General features: G+C 39.8%; 1 protein-coding gene across 11 annotated transcripts in view; it reads left to right on the top strand.

Annotated features, from left to right (window-relative positions):
- The window catches only part of ptprk (protein tyrosine phosphatase receptor type K), a 575,861-nt gene that overhangs the window by 437,506 nt on the left and 117,302 nt on the right, over positions 1-21,053 (top strand). For all 11 annotated transcript variants that reach the window (XM_033021238.1, XM_033021236.1, XM_033021234.1 and 8 more), the window contains exons 10-13: positions 2,475-2,676; positions 4,098-4,197; positions 15,501-15,774; positions 18,930-18,966. In XM_033021238.1, coding sequence (XP_032877129.1) covers positions 2,475-2,676; positions 4,098-4,197; positions 15,501-15,774; positions 18,930-18,966 — 613 coding nt within the window. The remainder of the gene's footprint in view (positions 1-2,474; positions 2,677-4,097; positions 4,198-15,500; positions 15,775-18,929; positions 18,967-21,053) is intronic.

The raw sequence follows: 21,053 nt of genomic DNA, 5'->3' as shown, positions 1-21,053 counted from the left end.
GCCCCATGCGAGTTGTGTCCTGAAAGGGTTAACCCTCTTGCAGGATAGGGTTCATTATGTCTGTGCCAGGATTTAAGTAATTTGATCGCAAGAAGGGTCTCGACCTGAAATGTCACCCATTCCTTCTCTCCAGAGATGCTGCCTGTCCCACTGAGTTACTCCAACATTTTGTGCCTACCTATGATCTCATTAATCCCAGTCATCTGCCCTTTCCCTGTTACCTCTTTTTAAATGATTTACCCAATCCAGATCTTAGCTACTCTTTGAGTAAAAAGAGAACCCAACTTCTCCTTCTCTTGCAAATGCCTTGAAATGCATGCTCTTTCCTTTTGAATCCTCTTGTTAATGTGCCTATTTTTTCCATCACTGTACTGTCCGAATATATCATGACTTTAAATGCCTCTAATAATTATCTCCTTGTCCTTTGTGCTAAGGGGAATACCTTCAGCTAAAACTGAAGGTTCTTACTCCTGATAAATCTCCTCTCCACTCTCTGCAAAGAGGTCTGTTAGTATTGGTATTGATTTATTATTGTTATTGGTACATTGAAAAGCTTACTTTGTGTTCTATCCAATCAAATCCAGCCATAGATGAGTGCAATCAAGCCATGCACCATTACCACAAGTAATACAAAGAGAAAATTACCAGTGCAGAATATAGTTTTACTGCATTATAGCATTACAGTTACAGAGAAAAAGTGCAACGTCTGCAATGTGTAAGATTGGGAATGCATCTGAGTTTATGGGAGGACCATTCAATAGTCTAAGAACAACAAGGAAGAAGCTATCCCTGAATCTGGTGGCACATGCTTCAAAGCTTCTGTATCTTCTGCCCGACAGCAGAGGGGAGAAGGGAATGACCAGGATGAAAATGGTTCTTGCTATATGTTGGTTGCTGTCCTGAGGCAGCGTAAAGTGTAGATGGAGTCAGAGGGGGAGGAGGGAGACTGGATTGTGTGACGGACTGGACGACATCCCCAAATCTGCAATTTCTTGTGTCTTGGGCAGAGCCATTGCCAAGCCAAGTGCTTATGCACCCAAATAGGATGCTTTTTTACGTTGCATATATAGAAGTTGGTTAGAGTTGTTGGAGACTTGTCGTTTCCTTAAAGTTATAAAGAAGTAGATGTCTTGGAATGCTTTCTTGGTTTGATGAGGACAAATTGTTGGTAGTTTTTACGCCTGGGAACCAGAAGCTGTCGACATCTCCACTTAGACATTGTAGATGCTGATTGGGGTGTGTGCACCACCTTGATTCATGAAGTTAATAACTAGCTCCTTTGACTTGCTGACATAGAGGGAGTGATCTAGGGATTTATTCTAATATGCGCTATCTACGTGTGGGCACAATATTCCAGCCAGAACTAAACAAGTTTTATACATTTTAGCATTAATCTTTCTTTAGTAATTAAGCCAAGAATCCAATTTGATTATCTTTGAACAACCTTTTCAACATGTTTTGCCATCTTCAATGTGCATCCCTGGACTTTCAGTTCTTACTATCTTTAGTCCTTATTTATTTATTGTCTGCATTAGATTTTCAATATACAAAATTTTACATTGCATGGTCTGAAGAAGGGTTTCGGCCTTAAACGTTGCCTATTTCCTTCGCTCCATAGATGCTGCTGCACCCGCTGAGTTTCTCCAGCATTTTTGTGTACCTTTTACATTGCATGGGCCTGTTTGTTTTACCAGCCTCTGCATAAAATACTTAAAACACTTCTAGGCTCCACATCTTTAACAATATTTCTAATTTTCATTTATTACATACTTTAATTTTATACTTTTTGTACACCAATTCTGGTGGATAGTGTAAGGAGCTATGGTTCTAATATTAACACTTAAGGGGGACAATATTGTCACGTTCTACATTCTGTAAAACAATTGTGCACTATTACTCTGCTTTCTCCCTTTTGCCATGTTTAAGTTCAAACCTCTTTAACCCCCACCCCCATCCGCTCTCTTTTTACTGACAATTCTGCAATGGTTGGTAGTTTATTATTTGCACTTTCTGAAAATTCATTTATGTGCTATCTGTCATTCTATTGTCCATTTGTAGTTTTATTTAAATATTACATGATGCTTTGCTTAGAGGCCAGTTGCTTTTGATCAATCCATTGATGTTAAGAACCTGGCAATCATAAGCAGCAGTAGGCTATGCAATCCCTCTAGCCTCTTCTGCCATTTGTCAAGGCCAATCCTTTGCTATTTGCACTCTCAAGCTCATTTCCCAATATCCCTTCCTTTGCATTTTTGATAAAAGACAGTTTCATTCTTAATATTCATAGTCTGAACCTCCAAAGTTTCTCATCAATACTAGAAACTGAAGCTGATACCTAAAAGCTGATCTATTATTCGGAGACTGAGGTATTAAAGATGCAGCTCCTCAGTCTGTCCCTTTCAGAATCAAATGCTTCTTTACAATGAACTCCAGATAATGCAAATAAACAACAAATTTTGTTCATGTTTTGGCAGGTCAGTTACAGCAGCATCAGATCATTTGACCCTGCTGTTCAAGTGGCTGGCTCCGTCCAAACAGTGACTAAACTCTGGAACAGCACACACCACGTTTTCACCCACCTGCATCCTGGGACCACCTACCAGTTCTTTATTAAGGCTAGCACTGTGAAGGGGTTTGGTCCAGCTACAGTTGCCAACATAACAACTAATATATCTGGTAAGTGGAAAAGGTTTGTAGTGTTTCCTCTTTTTATGCAATTGTTTTAAAATTTCACAAACTGACTAACCTAATCAGTTTGTCTTTTTGGAAATACATTTGTCATTTCTGATTCTAATTTGTATCCTATATAAACAGGTGTTTCGTCTAAACTAAACGAAACATTTATTTATATAGGATACAAATTGGAATTTTTGATTCTAATTTGTATCCTATAAAAATAAGCGTTAATCTTATCAAAGGCTTTAAAGAATGTTCAGAATCTCCTCAAAATAACCAATCTTTGCTGATTGTATTGTTTTGATTTTTATTATCAAAATGTTTTTATGTAAAACTGTTCAACAAACATATACAAAATCAAAAAGAATATGATAAGGAAATTTTATTTTTAAGTAAGAGTACTGAAGTCCAAATAAGATCACTAAACCCCTAATTTTTGCTTCAAGTCAAAAGCCGCCTCTGTGCTTTCAAAGAAAGGCTTTGTATCCTTTGGGATGCATGTTCATTAATCAAATGAACTGAAGTCACTTAAATAGATAACTGTTTGCATAGCTAATCATTTTACATTTAAAAAAAAAGAACTTTAGTTTCTGAAAAAGAAACATTGGCGGCTGTCAGTGAATACAAGACGAGTTTCAGCGGTTCAAAGAAACAATATTGATGATCTGATTATTAATTGTTCCCGTGGGGACATATTTTTAAAAGAGCCGCAGGCAACAAAGGATGTTCATTAATTTACATATTTTCCTTTGTTTCATTATATTTTAAAAAAATGTAATATTTTGCATTTGTGTAGTTCATAAGAACAGAATGTATAAAATCTATATTAAAATAACTCAAGCCTATTAAGTTTATTTCATTCCTACACTTCTAAATGGTAGTAGAAAGTGGGCAGTGAAAGATGGAAGGGAAAATATGGTAACTTTTTAAAAATATAAGCTTTAATCACAGACTATGATCCACATGTTTATTTTACTATATTCACTTCAAACCCAATTTCCGTAAATTATAAAAAGCATTGTCTAGTTAAAATTTAGCAACTTATTTTTAGGAATCAACATCCTGTGATGTGCCCTGATTCCATAATATGACCAGGCCTTGATGTTAGTTTTGTGGGAAGCACCAAACCAAGGCTAATTTTCCCAAGAGGGAGAAGTTTTGAGTTATCTTTCCAAGCAGCTGTTTTGTGATAACAGAAAGTACAGATTATTTTCATCCTTTCCCTGAAGAAAAGTTATTGCCTACAATGTTGTCTTCAAAGGTTCAAAGGTATTTTATTGCCTTACTGTATATCAGAAGTTAAATGTTATCACTTTTTATTAAGTGAACAACCATATTATTCAGCCTCTGTTAGAAGATTCTTAGGATTTGTCCTCTTGAATAAGGTTGAATTCACTGTTTTTTATTTAATTCCTCTACAGCTCCAACTCTACCTGATTATGAAGATGCAATTCTTAATGAAACAGCAACCACGATAACTGTCATGCTGAGACCAGCACAGGCTAAAGGTGCTCCAATCAGGTAAAGTTTCTCAGCAGCAAATTAGAAGCATGGTCACTATTGATATAGATCTTTATTTTAGAGCAATATTCATTTGACATTGGTATCAAGAGATTTTTTTGCTTTGTTAGGCAAACTAAAGTACACCCATAGTCAATGAGACGATTGTCTTCAGGGATTTTTCAAATTCCAGTCCCGAATGTTCCATATGTCTGCTCTATTTATGTTACGATATTCTATTACTAAAAATTTATTTCTATTCCATCGTGATTTTCCTGAGGAAAAAAAATCAAAGCTTTTCTATATGAATTATTAGCTAATTCTAGTTCTCCAAAATAATGAATTAGTAATCATGCTTAAGGTTTCATGAAAATTATGGGGAATTTGAAAGGACTTTAAAAGTGGGACGAGAAAAATGGTGATGCATTGAAACAAAATGACCTGCGGTAATCTAAAACAAGTGCCCCCTCTGGAAATCCTATAAAACCTATTACATTGTGTTTGGCATGTCTCTGCAATTCACTGTTACGTTCTCTGTAACATTAATTTTGAATGACATTTACTTGTCGTCTTAATGAGGAGTAATTTGTTGATCAGTTTTTTTTTCACGCAGCTGTTAATGTAATCTGAATACTCCACTTTGTACTCTGCCTTCTGAACAGTTCTTGATACTGGGCTGCTTGTTCATTGACTTGAATGTTGCCAAATTGAAGCCGCATTATAATTTAAAAAAGATCAAAATTATTTTCTCCATGTTGTAGAGGTCTGGGTTTTGTGCAACAATGACAGCGAAACACTCAGTAATCCACAAAGTTGACAGTGACTGAGGGATCTCAAAATCAATATATCTTATTATATACTATTATTGACCTTTCATTCATTATTATTAATAGATACATTATTATTAATAATACATTATTATACTAATGTTTTATTAAACTAATGTAGACATATATAGGCAGAAACCTCTGCGATTTCTGCATTAAACTATATGGTTTATTGCAGCAATCTCAGAAGTTTCTGTCTTTCATTTAATATTTCTATGCATTCTGTGCTGCAGTCACCTTTCCAACATAAAATAAATAAATAAAAATGATCAGAAATTAGACTTTTTATGAACTAATGCTTGACAAAGTGAGATCTTAGTGCACAATGCCAATATTATCATTTTGCAAATTGACTGTCCGCAAAAGACTATCTTCATGTCTGGAGAAGGGATCTGACACAAAATGGCCCTTATCCATGTTCTCCAGAGAATCTGTCTGACCTGTTGAGTTACTCAAGCACATTGTGTCTTTTTTTGTGTAACATTGGTGGCATGGCTGATGGAGCTGCTACCTCATATCACCAGAGACCCTGGTTTGATCCTGACCTCGTATACTGTCTGTGTGAAGTTTGCACATTCATCCTGTGATCGCGTATGATTCCTCTGAGTGCTCAGGTTTCCTCTGGGTACTTGGGTCCCAAAGACTTGGTTTGTAGGTTAATCGGCCTCTGTAAATTTCCCCCAGTGTGCAGAAAGTGGAAGTGAAAGAGGGATAAAATAGAACTAATGTGAACGAGTGATCGATGGTCGATGTGGATTCAGCGGGCCAAAGGGCCTGTTTCCATGCTCTATCTTTCAATCGGTCACGCAAACATTTATATTTAAATACAACGCAAATGTTTCAAAATATAAAAGGAATTTGGGGGAAATTGCTATTTCAATTTCTACTTCAATCCCAGGTGTTTATGCAACTGATAATTTAGCATGCTGGAATACCTTGGAGAGAGGGCATTACAATCTGTAGTCACAAAGGTGGAACAGAGACCATGTTGCTGATAAAAATAGGATAACATACACTGAGTGGAAAGGAAAAGTTAAACATCAATATGTAGCTGAAGGGACCAAGGGGTCATGGTAGAATAGCTCTGGAGAAGGGGCTGATGGAATTTTTGAAGGCTGGGGAAATGATGGCTGAACACTGACAGCCACCTACTCAAGCTCTGATTTTAATCTCACATACCTGCCTGATTCGACATCCACTGACCTCAAAGGGGAATAAAACTGAACATCAAGTAACGCTCATTAACCCCAAAGCTACCTGCCGTTACAATCTCACTGGGCGAGTGGAGCTAAATCAAGTAGCAATATCAGGAAATATGAGGGGAAATTTGTGGGAATGGCAAGGAAAATAATTTAATCACAGAAATCTTCACAAAATCATGAAACGATTAATTGAAAGCTGATATTGATCGCTATCATAGGGAAATCATATGATTGCTAATTTCAATCTTGTTATTAGAAGCTGGTTAAATAATTATTGTTATATATAAACCCACTGAATTCATGATGCAACAAAATCCAGTATTTCTGCGTCATTTTACTGTAATTCTACGTGCACATACTCAACTACAGCAACATTTTCCCATTTCCACTAATAATACTTTTGTTCGAATAATTTAAGATGGATGTTTGGTTCAGAAGTTGCTTCATAAGATTCACTGTCACATGGCACAAGATAATTGCTGCTTACAGCAATAACGTAGAGTTGCCATCAAACTGTAGACAGAATGCAGTGAGACACATATACAACTCATGACCTTGGCATTGGATCCAAATTGGCCTGGAGCTCTCTGGATCTAAAATATAAGTGACATACTCTACCATGGGGACAGATGGATAGAAATCTGTCCAGTCCGCTGAAATAGACTGTCCATTGCTCTACGGTTCGAAATAATGAACCATCCCAAATTACTAAAGCAGATGGTACATTGCTTGATGCAGCAAGAAATAGTCACATACTTCTTTCAGCCACTTTTTGATTATAATCAGACCATGTTTGTAGGTCAGATCAATTTCAAAATATTCAATTAAAGAGAACTACATTAACAAGCATTGCAATAAACAAACTTGAGGTCTTGCTTTGCAAGTAATAGTTAGACAAACCTGGCTCCTTGATGATATGATGGGTTTTTGTCACTCTTCATAAAATGTATGTATCCACAGCCCCCATTAACTCGATTGAACACGGATTTATCATAGACTTCAGATGAAGGATTCATTCGACCTCTTCACTGCTCTTTCCTTTGAAATGCAAATTTAATTACCTTTAAATGAAGCATGACCAAAACACCAAGTGCTAGAGGAACTCGGCGGGTTAAGCAGCATCTGGGAAGGGAATAGACAGGTGATGTTTGCGGTCAGGACCGTTCTTCAATCTGATAGGCGTAGGCTACATAAGAAACTTTAAATGCTGGAATCTTGAGTCAAATACAAAGTGCTGGAAGCATTGCTTCAACTGTCAATCAAGAAACAGCAATAAAGCAACAAAGTGGAGAAAATGTTAACATTCCATCTGTTACTACCTCCTTTTTACCTGATGAACATAATCCATGAACCAGAGTTTGTTTCTACACATAATATATGGCTCAATTTCTCCACTGTTGTTTTTCAATGCTCTGCATATCTGCACTTTATTAGATTAATATTTTTTGAATTCTGATAATGTCAGGACTTCCTCTGAACTGACATCAAGAAGACTAGATCCATCTTATTACTGTAACTAAAATCTCTCATGGGGTTTGAAACAGATGGTTGCAATATTGGTCTCCTTTATGACCCTCCAGCTGGCTCCATTAAGTTGGGTTCAAAACCCATTCCAATTAATTGCTCAAACTATCTTCACCCTTAACTTGCCTCCCCTGTAGCATCTTCAGATTTTTTTGCTTCCAGATGTCTTGAGTCCCCTTCTTGATGCACTCTATCCATGTACAATCCAATGTATTGAAAACTGCATCAACTAAACTATTGGCCACACTAATAGGCGTGTCCAACTTAGGCGGCTGCAGGAGGTTAAGCAGTCACCACATGGTCACCAAATGTTCGCGGGTGGTTGCCGGGGAGTCGACTTCATGGTTGTGTGGAGTTCCCGCATTCAGTCGCGTCCTCATTATGGTAGCCGTGAATTTTTCAACATGGGCAAGGTAAACTTTGAGAAAATATGTTGAAAAATTAGTGGCGACTAGAATGAAGCCGCCATGGAGCGTAGTGAGAATTCTCGAGCCGTACATGGGTCGCCAGGAGGTCCTAATGGGTTGCCAGGAGGTCGAAGGTTCTCGGAGGTTCGTGTAGGTTGTAACCGGTGCTGACCGGTGAATTTCATTGGCTCATTGGTAAAATAAAAGGTAAGCAGTAGTTTTCAGAACCAAAGATAGCCGACCTGTAATGTTAATGTCCACCTAGCTTCACAGCCGTGTATCTCTGGCTTCTTAAAAGTTGTCTCCATTCCTTCTCTCCCACCTCTTTTAAAGGACTTACCGTACACTGTGCTTTAGCCGTCTTTTTACACCGCCAACCTTCCTGTTCATCGCGATGTGTGGCTGTATCACCTTGGCTTTGCACCGTGTGAATTTTTTAGACAGCGCTCCCCCCGCTTGCCCTGTCCCCCGCCTGCATAAAGAGCTGGTGAAGGAAGCAATGTGTTTGTGTGTGTGGTCCACTCTGACAGTCGCCGTTCCAGTTGTCGGTTTTTCAGGCAACTGCCGGCAACTTGACAGTCGCCGGCAGTCCACTGAAAAATCGCCTAAGTGGGACAGGCCCATAAGTCCCACATCTACACCACCCTAATCATCTTCTAATTCTTTTCTCTTTGCATACTGAATCATTATTATCATTGTTATCATTATTTGCATATTTTCTCTAAGTTTACCTTGCCCAAGAATTTTAACCCCACCCAAGATTCATCCTCATCCAGTCATATTTCCTAACCCATACATAATTGTATTCCAATGTGGATGGTACAAATCCCCCCCTTTTTGCTGCATCATCAGTGGTAAAACCTTCAATAATTTGACTTAGTCTTTCAACTCTCCCACTAAATCTCATCTCTGCTTGCAACAGCTTCTCCATATCTTTCACCAAAATATACCGTGCCTTCTTATCCCATAAGGAAAGTTTTATCAAGTTGAATCTACCCTATAAATCCAATGTTGAAAGGATGGATGTCTTAATCCACTAATGTGCCAGAACACTGTAATGAGCCAGATATTGATTGATTCCATTGAAGGCACTGCAGCTTCCACTGAGCTTGACATCTGAAGTGCTTTATTTTGTGTACTAAGAAATGCAAGTAGATTAATTCCTAATCTAATTGACTCTGAATGCAACACAAAGAGTATGCAGGCCTATTCTTTGAGATTTAAATTATTCTTTTCACTACAATGGGCAGGTGAAATTGATGTCCCCCCTCAGAATGTCCCAGTACTTCTGCTTAACACGAGCGGATCTACTCATATTTCTTCCCAATGTAACTGTCCAGAAGCTCAGGATCAAAGATTGGAAAATAAACTCCAGTTTTTTCCTCCAGCTGATCTTCGTCATCAAAGTGGCATTGATGGATTCCTCATGGACTCAAATGCAACCATTTTCTAACTCTTTGGCTGGGAAACCTGACCATGGAGCCAGCAGTGGACCCATTTAAATCAACAAGAGAAAAGACTGTGGAGAGAAAGCAGTAATTAGAAGTTAATTTCCATGTTATTCGGTTTAATTGAGTTCAGTTAATTGTGTGAAAGCATTTTGTTATTCTAATAGTCTCAAGTTTTAATTATAAATATTTTCATTGTCATATTATTTGAATAGTGCATGACTGCTTTTGGATATTAGTGAAGATCAATCTTTTGAATCATAGCTTTAGAGGGTGAGGCACTGCCAGCTTTAGTGGTAACCATGATCAAACCCCTAAAGCTCAGCAGCCAACTGAAGATCTGTTCCTTCCCTCCCAACCATTGTACCAACCATTGTTTTTTTAGTGTGTTTAAATGTGTGTTTTTAATGTTTCTCTGTGTGTTTTGTGTGGGGGGTGGTGTGGGGGGGTAAGGGGGAAACAGCTTTGGTCGCCTCCTCCACGGAGAGGTGACTTTTTCCATGTCGCCTCCCCCGTGGCCTAACATCGAGGATCGGTGCGGCCTTTCCCGGAGACGCGCCCGGGGCTTCAGCAGCGGGTGCAGCGTGAACTCTCGTCGCGGAGCGGGCGAGCCCTCGATTGAGGGGAGCGCTCCATTAGCTGGCCTGTGGCAGCCTGAAGCCGCGGTCTGCAGAACTCCAGCTGGCGCGGCGACCTGGGTCTGGGATCCCTCGTTGGGGACCCGGGAGGAGAAGACCGCGGGCGCGCAGCCAACTTCTACCGCGGGCACGGCGGGGATTTACCATCCAGAGCGGGGTCCCTCGCCGGGGAGCCCTGGAGGGGAGCTTCGACCACCGGCCCTACGGTCTGCGGTGCTTCTGACTGCGGCGCGGCGGGAACTTTAAATCTTCGGCCGCCGGCCTGCGGCCTACACCAACCTGAAGCTCCGGTGGGGAGGCACCGTTTCAGGACTCACCTGGACTTTTACCTGTCTACTCATCTGGACGCCCGCAGCGGCGGCTGCGGAGGGTTGAGGTCCCGACCACGGGGGGAAATGGAGGAGGACGGGCCAAATTTTGTGCCTTTCACCACAGTGATGAATGTTGTGGTGGATGTTTGTGTTAAATATGTATTGTGTTTTTGTGTGTTCTTTTTCATTGTACCGCTGCTGGCAAATTCATTTCACTTGCACTTTTTAAATTAAAAAGTTATTTTTATTTAATACGGATTGTGATTGTGATTGTGATGCTGTCAGCTCATCTTGTTGCTTAAGTGTATGAGGGCAGATCTCAGGTGCCTCTAGGAATATGTAAGAACAGCCAGAACTTCCTAAACAGAGGTGCACAGCCAAAGAGTGGATGTGGAAAGGAGGTTTTCACTAGTGGCAGAGTCTAGGACCAGTGGTCATACCCTCAGAATTAAAGGGCGCTCTTTTAGAAAGGAGGTGAAGAGGAACTTCTTTAGTCAGGGTAGTTAATCTGTAGAACTCATTGCCACAGAGGGATGTGGAGGCCAAGTCTGTGGATATTTTTAAGGCAGAGATAGACAAATTCTTGATTAGAACGCGTGTCAAGGGTTATGGGGAGAAGGCAGGAAAATGGGATTAGGTGGCAGAGATCAGCCATGATTGAATGGTGGAGTAGACTCGATGGGCCGAATGGCCTAATTCTACACCGTGAACTTGTGAACATATGGATATGCAGGGAATGGAGGGGAATAGATTATGTGCAGGTAGATAGAGATGCTTTTGACCGTGTTTGGCACAGACATTGTGGGGCAAAGGGCTTCTTCTTGTGCTGTACTGTTCTACCTACTGAGAAAACCATCTTCCAAGACATTCTTTCACAGCATTTTTGAAATAGAGAAGACTCGATGGGCCGAATGGCTTAATTCTATAACTTGTGTACATGAATTCTGATTGAAATGTACAGGGAACATTTGATGATCAGCCAGCTCTCTGTCTCATGCCACCAGGTTTTCAGATGCAGTGGGCAGAAGATGGCAGAGAGAAAAAGGAAAATCATATCTCCGCTCCTCATCATGTATCTGTATACTCTGGATGGCTTGATTGTAATCATGTATTATCTTTCCGCTGACTGGCTGGCACACAACAAAAGCTTTTCACTGTACCTCGATACACGTGACAATAAACTCAACTTCAACAACTTTCCCCAACCTACTGGGAGGCAGCATCTTTGACAGATGGGAGGAAGTCATATTAGGAGGTCTTTAGGAACAGCTTAGCTCCCAGCATGTAGGATGAAGTTTTCTCACCATATCCTGTTTTTGCTTTCTTAACTTGCCTGTTGCTACTTTCAGCAGCAACCTCCTCCTCTGCTCCCGCTTCTTCTTGCGAATGAAACATAAACCAAAGGAATAGTTAGATCTCAAGCCGGGTGTTGAGCAGCCAGGTTGTTGTCTCTGCGTCAATGTCTGCCAGGCCCTGAGCTCCATTTGGTGGGTGGTAGAGCGGGCACCCAGAGGTGACATGGTTGGCTGTCTGTTGTTCTGTTCCGCATTCACAGGCTGGGCTCTGGAGGAGTCCCCATCTCCACATGCTGCCATTGAAACGCCCAACTCCAGTATGAAGTCTGTTGAGCTTCACCCATGCTCCTTGGGGCAGGACAGACCCTGGACAGCTTTTATCTGACGAAGAGATGTAGCTCTGTAATGGAGATGTAGCTGTGTGCTTTCTTACAGTGTGCTTTCTTTCTTAGACAATGTATTAGCCACTGTATTATTGGGTTAGGGAAATGTCTGTTATGTATGGGGTTAATTGATATCTGTAATAGGATTATAAAGAGACCACCCCCATGTGGTTCGGCCCCTCGAGGTCCGGGGACCTATAAAACCAGTTCAGCTTTCTATCTGCTCAACTCCTTTTTTCTTTCAGATTCAATTTTGCAGACTTAGATCTTTCACTCCAACCCAATTCAAAGAGTCATTCCCATCCTTTCTAATACCTTCAAACCCTGGTCTTCCGACAACCCCCCTAAATTTATGGTGGGACTTCCTCAACTAAGCAGATCATCTTACCATTCCAAATTGTATGAAACTACTTTTCACCTTTTTCCAGATCTAATGAAAAACTCCTCCTTTCCCTCCTCCAGTTTATTATTAATGATTGATCTATTTCAATTATCTAATTAAGAATTCTTCCACAGGCCTCTGTGCATCTACCTGACCTATTCCTCTCATGATTTTGTACACCTCTATAAGATCCCCCCTCATCTTCCTGCACTCCGTGGAATAGAGACCGAGTCTAAACCTCTCCCTATAGCTCACACCCTCTAGTCCTGGTAATATCCTCGTAAATCTTTTCAGAAACCCTTTCAAGCTTGACAATATCTTTCCTATAACATGGTGCCCAGAACTGAACACAATTCTACTCGTCCTTTCATAGACTCAACACAATGTTGAAAAAAGGCCACTTTGTCCTTTGAGATGATTTTAATGTTAATTAATGTTAAACTAGTCTCAACTACGAATCTGAACTACTTTGGGCATAGGTGACAATTACGATTGAGGTCAGAAGCAGGGAAACATAAAAATAGAGCTGATTCAGCATTAAAACTCATTCACTGGATATTGGCAGAACCTTATCGGATACTCCACCGTAAAAAAGATGTCAAATGTCAAATAAATAATTTGAATCCAGCGTATGTCTAAATTTTAACTAAATTTATACAGAAACAATTTTCATTACTTGAAATGTATCATGGTGGCCATGAAATCTTGGTAATTGACATGCTTGAAATTAAACTAACAGTTCAGTAATCTTACTCAGTGATGTGGTAGCCAAAATATTCTTTAATGTTAATTTTTTTTAATGGATTTTTGAAGTATTCAGTCAATTTTATAGGTATCCTGAGAAACAATTTGCTTCAGTACATTTACTGCACTTAATAGGAACTGCCAAAAATGAGTGAAATGACCTGAATGAATAATGAGAAATTTCAAGGACTTGTTCAGTTACACCGTGTTTAAGGTAGCATGAACTTATATCAGTTCTGCAACATTTACAGCAGCATAATTGGATTGTTTGAATCATGTATTGCTAAATCAAAACATAAGTAGAAATGTTAAAGTACGCAGACTGCTTTTCATAATGTCTAATCCCCATTTCCTGTCTCTCTGGAGCAATCACCATTTGCAATCAAAAGAGAGAAGGCAGACAACTGTTCCAGGATCAATGGAGCCCTTGGGACACCTACTACGAAACAACCACGCTCCGATTTATTCATGCTGAGATGTGGAGAACCACTTTACAAACAATTTTCAAAGTTTCATTGCTTATATAATGTTCTTTTCTACCTACTCAGTGATTTTTCCATCTCTATTTCCTTCACTGCAAAAATGTACAGAATGTCTCAGCAAAATACAAGCATCATGTAAAAATGGGATTGATTTTTTACAGCATAGAAGAGACATACTGTGTGGGAACTTTGATGCAATGCTAACTTAAAATAGCATTTATGCATCTAAATCAATGTTCAGGTTAGGCAGGGTCCAGGAGTATTTAAATAGCCTGTTAAAATATTTTTATATGAGTGCAATGTTTGCTGCAGAAATCTTGTATGAGCTACTCCCTTCCAACTATCAAGCAATATATCAAACTAACACTTAAGTATCCAAATGAAATATTATTGATAGGACATCCATTATTTATAGGTTCCTTTGATTTATTTTGTTGTTTAACACTGCTGGCTAATTTCAGGGTGTATGTGGCATTTTCAGAATAGAAGAATTTGTGGTTTCTGAGAATTAGGTTCTGTTGGTACAGCCTTTTCATTCTCCCACCCTATTTTATCAAGATCATAAGTGCCTTTCGGGCTTGAAGATCATAAGTGCCTTTCGGGCTTGGGGGACCAGCAAGGAAGTTGAGAGAAAGAATAACAGAAAAAAGAGCAAACAGCTCTGGATGCAAGATTAATCGCAGTCCTACTGTGATTGAACTTCATTGAGAAGTAATGGATGGGAGGTTCTCATTTTATCAAGAAGCTACATCACCTACTGCAGTCAGAACTCGAGTAGGAGCGACAGGTCCTTCTGCCGTTTTACAGGGCCCTAGTGAGACCACACCTGGAGCATTGTGTGCAGTTTTGGTCTCCAAATTTGAGGAAGGACATTCTTGCTATTGAGGGAGTGCAGCCTAGGTTCACAAGGTTAATTCCCGGGATGGCGGGACTGTCATATACTGAGAGAATGGAGCAGCTGGGCTTGTATACTCTGGAATTTAGAAGGATGAGAGGGTATCTTATTGAAACATATAAGTTTATTAAGGATTTGGAAACGCTAGAGGCAGGAAACATGTTCCCGATGTTGGGGGAGTCCAGAACCAGGGGCCACAGTTTAAGAATAAGGGGTAAGCCATTTAGAACGGAGACGAGGAAACACTTTTTCACACAGAGAGTTGTGAGTCTGTGGAATTCTGTGCCTCAGAAGACGGTGGAGGCCAGTTCTCTGGATACTTTCAAGGGAGAGCTAGATAGGGCTCTTAAAGATAGCGGAGTCAGGGGATATGGGGAGAAGGCAGGAATGGGGTACTGATTGGGGATGATCAGCCATGATCACATTGAATGGCGGTGCTGGCTCGAAGGGCCGAATGGCCTACTCCTGCACCTATTGTCTATTGTCTATTAGAGAACCAAAATTAATATTTGAGGTCAAAGTCTCTTCACATAAAGGTTATTTGGCTACTGTAAATTGACCCCAGAGTGTCGATGAGTGGTAGGATCTGGACGTGTTGATGGGAATATGAGGAAAATATAATGGGTTAGGGTAAAATGAATGATGATCAGCATAGACACAGTCGGCCAGAATACCTGTTACCAAACTGTATCTCACTCAGACTCTACGTTGAAAAAATATCAGTTGTATTTGTAAATGGAACTAATTTGTAAATAACTAATTTTGTAAATCTCTTCTCTTTCCAAGTTCCTATCAAGTTGTTGTCGAACAAGTGAATTCCCACAGATCTAAAAGGGAGGCAGGAATGGCAGAGTGCTTCCAGATTCCAGTTACCTATCAAACGTCCGCAGCTCGAGGTTCACCATACTATTACGCTGCAGATTTTCCTCCCAGCGGAATTGCTGAACAAACCCCTTTTACAGTGGGTGACAACAAAACCTACAATGGGTTTTGGAATCCTCCTTTGGACCCCAGGAAAGGATATCACATACACTTTCAAGCTGTGAGCAGTGTTGAAAAGGTGAGTGGTGAGCTCCGTGATGAAAATTTTGAACCCTGTCTCATTGTTCACTGGAATTTCAGCGTGAATTCTGTGCCTGCATGCATTCTGGCCCATAATGATGAGCAGCAGTTTGAATGCCAATGAGAAAATTCTTGAAAGCGCTCCAGTAGGATGAAGCAAAATTCCACAAGATAAAATGGGAAATGTTTGCAAGGCTGCTCTCTATGCTTGCTTACCTTGCAAATGTGAAGCCAATAAACATGTTTTGTCCTTTGGTTGTGGATTAAAATTATAAATGTATCAAAAGAAATAGTTGGTGGTTAAAGTTTTCCCCCCTTCCACACACTAGCAAGTATGGCGATCTAATTAAATGAGTCTCAATGAATGTGGCCTTTTTGCTGTTCATTTAAGCCTAATTTATTCTCTCCAACACCAGTTACCATAAAATGCCAAATTATGGCACTTTATCATTTCCCAATATAATTTATTTTATAAGTATCCTATGTATTCACATAAACTTATGGTTCTTTGGATGGGAAAGTACCTTTCACCATTTGATATTTCAAGACATGACTGACTTTATAAGTCACAAATGATGAATCTTGCATTCAATAAGGCACAGATGTAATACTGCGCATGTTTTGCTTTCAGTTAATATTTTAAATTGCAAAAAAGTTGTACAATGCTGGAGAGGGGTTTAAAACATTAACTGTTGCATTTGTTCAAGAGGAAGGGGAAAATGAGAGAGATTATTCCAATATTTCTGAATTCAAACACTCCTACTAGCAAGACTTTTCTCTCTCTCACTTTCTCCATCCCTAATTTTCCTAATAATTCCCTGTGCATGCAGATCTAAGGGAAAGAGAAAAAACACAGAATGGCATCATAATTTTTGTTTGGATTGGGGATAAACGTGGTCACACCGGGTGACTTTCTGATCAGCAAAAATTGGAGAGTGCGTGTCAACTGGCTTTCAACATGACAGTCATTCGTGCAGCTTTAAGAACTGCTCAGCCCAAATTTAATGTAACATTAATCCTGATCTCCACAATGTAATTACAAAACCAACTGTTTAATTTTAAACATATACACATACTTTATAAAAAATAACATGTCCAGAGAAAAGGCCAAGTGTACAAGTTTGGTGTAGTTCATTGAAAGTAGCATGACTTTGCTTTTATTTTATACATATTGAGCACCATAATTATATTCCTGTTACACGCTAGCTAAATAATTTACCATATTTTTTTCATTATATAGGTGTCATGTTATTAAGACAATGTATTAACTGACCTGTAGTATTGATTTTATGAATCCGCAAAATCTGTTTTTTTTTTGTTTTTTTGTATCATATATTTGTAATGAGCCACAATTATGTCAATAAGCGAGTTCGGTATTCTGAAAAATGCAAGGAATCATGGGATTAGCAAAGGTCATTCGCCATAAAGAAAAGCAAACAAGACGCTGGCTGTATAAACTGTGTATAAATTCATATTTTCATTCATAATTTATGGGTAAAAATATATTTAATCTGAGGAACGGGGGTGCCACGTAGCGGTAGAGCGGGGTTTAACAGCGATAGATAGGAGGCAGATGCGAGTACGAGACAGGGGAAAGCACGCACACTGACCCGCGCCTCATCCGTAACCAGGATCGAACCCGAGCCATCGGCGCCGCAAGCGCTGTCAAACCGCCACTGGACCACCCGTCCCCCCCACCCGAGTGTCCCATCCCCGCCTGGGGGGCGGCCGGAGACGTCCGGGGCGACCCCAGACCGACAGGACACCGGCGGCTCCAGGCCCACAGCCAGCGCGGAGAAGAAGCACCAACTCCAGCCCAAACCCGCCCCAACTCCAGAGGAACCCGCTCCACGATGGGTTGGGGACCGCCAGCCGCAACCCCCGCCCCACCCAGCGGCCGCCGGCAACCCACCCGGCGCCTGCGAAAGCCGAGCCCCAGCCATCAATGGGGACACACACAAAGCGGTGCAGCAACTCAGCTGGACAGGCAGCATCCCCGGAGAAAAGGAATGGGTTGAGACCCTTCTCCAGAGATGTTGCCTGACCTGCCGAGCCACCGCAGCACCCCGTATGCATCCCCGCCGATGACCGGCGCTCAGCCCCCACCGGCACCGAGGGGGCCAACCGACAGCCACTGGACAAGGAGAGAGGCACAGTTGATGGACCCCGGCCCCCTGGGGAATGGCCCCCCCGGGAGCCAGAGCTGAACTGAGCTGGAGCCAGCGCCTCCTTTCCTGCACCAGCTGCAAGCTCGTGCCGGCGCCACGCCAGCCCAGGGCCACCCCGGACACCTCCGGCCGCCCCCGGACAGGGTCAGGACACCCGGGAGGGAGCGGGGATGGCCCAGCAGCTACTCAACAGTGCCAGAGACCCGGGCCGAACCCCGACCACTGACGAAACGCAGCAGCACGATCTCGCACACTCACCGAAGCATACAGCAATAAAAACGACAAAATCATCGTAGCCTTGTACAAAGGAACAAAAAATACAACTAATTCGTAGTTTGAAAGCAGTATTGTCTTACTTGGAAGAATCAAAACTGGAAAATACAGATGAAATGAAAGCCTGTATGTACACAGCTGCTCTGTTGCCAACAATGTTTATGGCGAGTGACCTATGACCTGGGCATACGCGGTCGGAATACCAAACTCGCTTATACCACATGCAAGAAATAGGAAATTAAATCTGCATTAGAGTAAATCTGAACAGAAGTTGCCTCTTCCAGTTCCCATCAGGTAGTATTTAAACCACAAATGGCCGCAAACACATCAAAATAGATGTATACAATATTGTTTATCATGTACATACATTGGTCCAATGTCTTGCCAAACCTGACAATTTGGAGTTGTGTTGTTTTCACTCTTTTGGCTGCCACACTGTCAACCTAGCCAAGGTTGCTAATGAGGATAGTTACTCATGAAAGCTGGTTTTCATTTATCTTAAAACTTGACAGATACTATTTTCCATTTGGATCACTAATGCACTCTCTTATCTAAAATATGTACACAAAGCTGGTCCAAAATACCTGATTTAGTAAAACTATGTGGAAACTTTTTTTTAAATGAAGTGGTCGTTAGTCTTTGGATTGCTGAATACTTTTTGCCTGAATTTATAATTATTCATAGTTACTACTATTTAAATTTGCTTTTATAGGAGACAAAGACACAGTGTGTGAGGATTGCAACAAAAGGTAAGATTAGTGTCTTGTTTTAATATCCTTCCCCACTTCAAAGTTAATTGAATATAACACTTTATAACAAGTGTACATAAAATTATTGTTTTTTCTCTGACTCATTTATGCTTATCCTACTGGGAGTTTGCTTTGATACTGTGTTCCTCATCCAGAGAAATACCATGCAAAAAGGATTATAACAGAAATTAAGAGCAGATTACTTTGTATTATTTCTGCTACAAATCTTTTTTTTTACATTGAACAGCTGGAGTATTAATAGTGAAAAGCTGGTTTGCGGGTTTTATTCGTAAAGCTGTCTCAACCTTTATCATGTGTGGAAAGATGGCTATTATATTTTTTGGTGTCCCTAACGAATAAACGCATTATACATGTACATGGAGGTTATCCCAGTAAATATTCTTAAATCTCACTGGGATTTAATTTTATATTTTAATCATGCTTTTATGTACTTATCAGAAGTCTGAAAATTGCTTACAATTCTAAGATAGTTCAAATATATATCATCATTGTTTTAAAATAGCATTTTCACAAATTACAATCAACACACTAAATAAAAACTAATTTTAAAAAAATCTAGTTCTGAAAATTCCATTCAGTGCCCTGGTCAGAGCTAAACAAAATAAATATTGTTGTATTATGATATGGGAATGACTTCACAAAGACCAAGTATTCCATTTTTGATCTTGACCTTCGATCGTTATTGCTTGAGTCTGCTAACTGTTCTGCTATGCAAGTATTATCAAAAGAGTAGTGCAAATTTTATAGACAAGCAAAAATACATCCACATATTACCTGTCATGGCCATTGGGAAACACGTGTTCTTCAAGTTTTGATGTGATGCACTAGCTGGGGCACTGCCCACAAAAAAAATTTTTGATTTTACTCTTTGGTAACAAAGAGCATCGTCATCTTACAAGAACGTTTTGCAAGATAAAGTTTCCTTGTTTGTAAACAAGTTATATGTTTATACACAATTATGTTATCACATTACTGCAAATATCAGGCTTATTATATATGTGACATTTTATTTTAAATTATTACCAGAAATATGTTAGACAAACTGTTTAATTAGATAAGTAGTGGTTTCACTTTACTGGAATATTAATCTATTCTTGCACTTTCTTAGATTATACCTTTATTAGTGCTGCATTGTTCCCGCCTCTACATTACTCATTAAAATTCCATCAAGATGACAATGCCCTTTTTAAAAGGTGTCGTGAATAATTTAATTGAGAATTTATGTTGCTATAGATCAGGGGTTCTCAAACATTTGTACATTGGTCCTGTTCTCCTCCTCCATTCCGAAAAAAAGAATATGATTTTTGCTTAGTCAGCAGTAATTAGAACCTTGCCTTTCGCTTCCAACAATTGTTGTTGATTGTGCGAATGAGGCGGAAGGTGAAATAGTTCAAATCCAGTTGAGCTTCTGTCAATCTTCATAATTATGCAATTGTATTGGAAGTAAAACAATATAATTCTTCTAAATTGCAAAGGTCAAATTATTTTCACCATATATTGAAGGATAAGAATAAAGAAGTACTGACCAATAAATATATATTTTTTGTTTTGGATTCAATTGGAGAATTGGATCAAACATAGTTTGGAATTTTGCTCTTGAAGTTGCTTGTCAAGTTTCTGCTAAAAATTTGCAAACCAGATAGGAAATGTTATTTTGATTCATGCATTGAACTTTACTTTGTCTTCAAACTTCTATCTCACTGAGTTACTCCAGCACTTTGAACCTTCTATTTATTTTCTGAACCGACTTGCAATAATTAGAGAAATAAAAAAAACATAATGCTCTTTACTAGTGATGAGAGAGTCATATGAAAAAGGCAAGTGATCGTGTGTCTCCTGCACTAATCAGATTGAAGAATCCTCAGTGAGACATGTAGAATCTAAATTAGAAATTGCAAGTTTGAAGACAATTTGATATCAAACATGTGGAGAAAAGAAAATCAAGGGAAGGAAAGAAAAGTGGAGTTTTAACAGAGAGGGTAAAAAAATGTGTTTGTCTCAAACAAGAATTAAAATATAAACCAATGAGCTTCCACATATTTAAAAGAAAATGTTCTACGCCAAAA

The sequence above is a fragment of the Amblyraja radiata genome, chromosome 5 (genome assembly GCF_010909765.2).
Source record: "Amblyraja radiata isolate CabotCenter1 chromosome 5, sAmbRad1.1.pri, whole genome shotgun sequence".
NCBI lineage: Eukaryota > Metazoa > Chordata > Chondrichthyes > Rajiformes > Rajidae > Amblyraja > Amblyraja radiata.
Note: the sequence above shows the minus strand (reverse complement) of the source record. Positions and strands in the feature narration are given on the sequence as shown.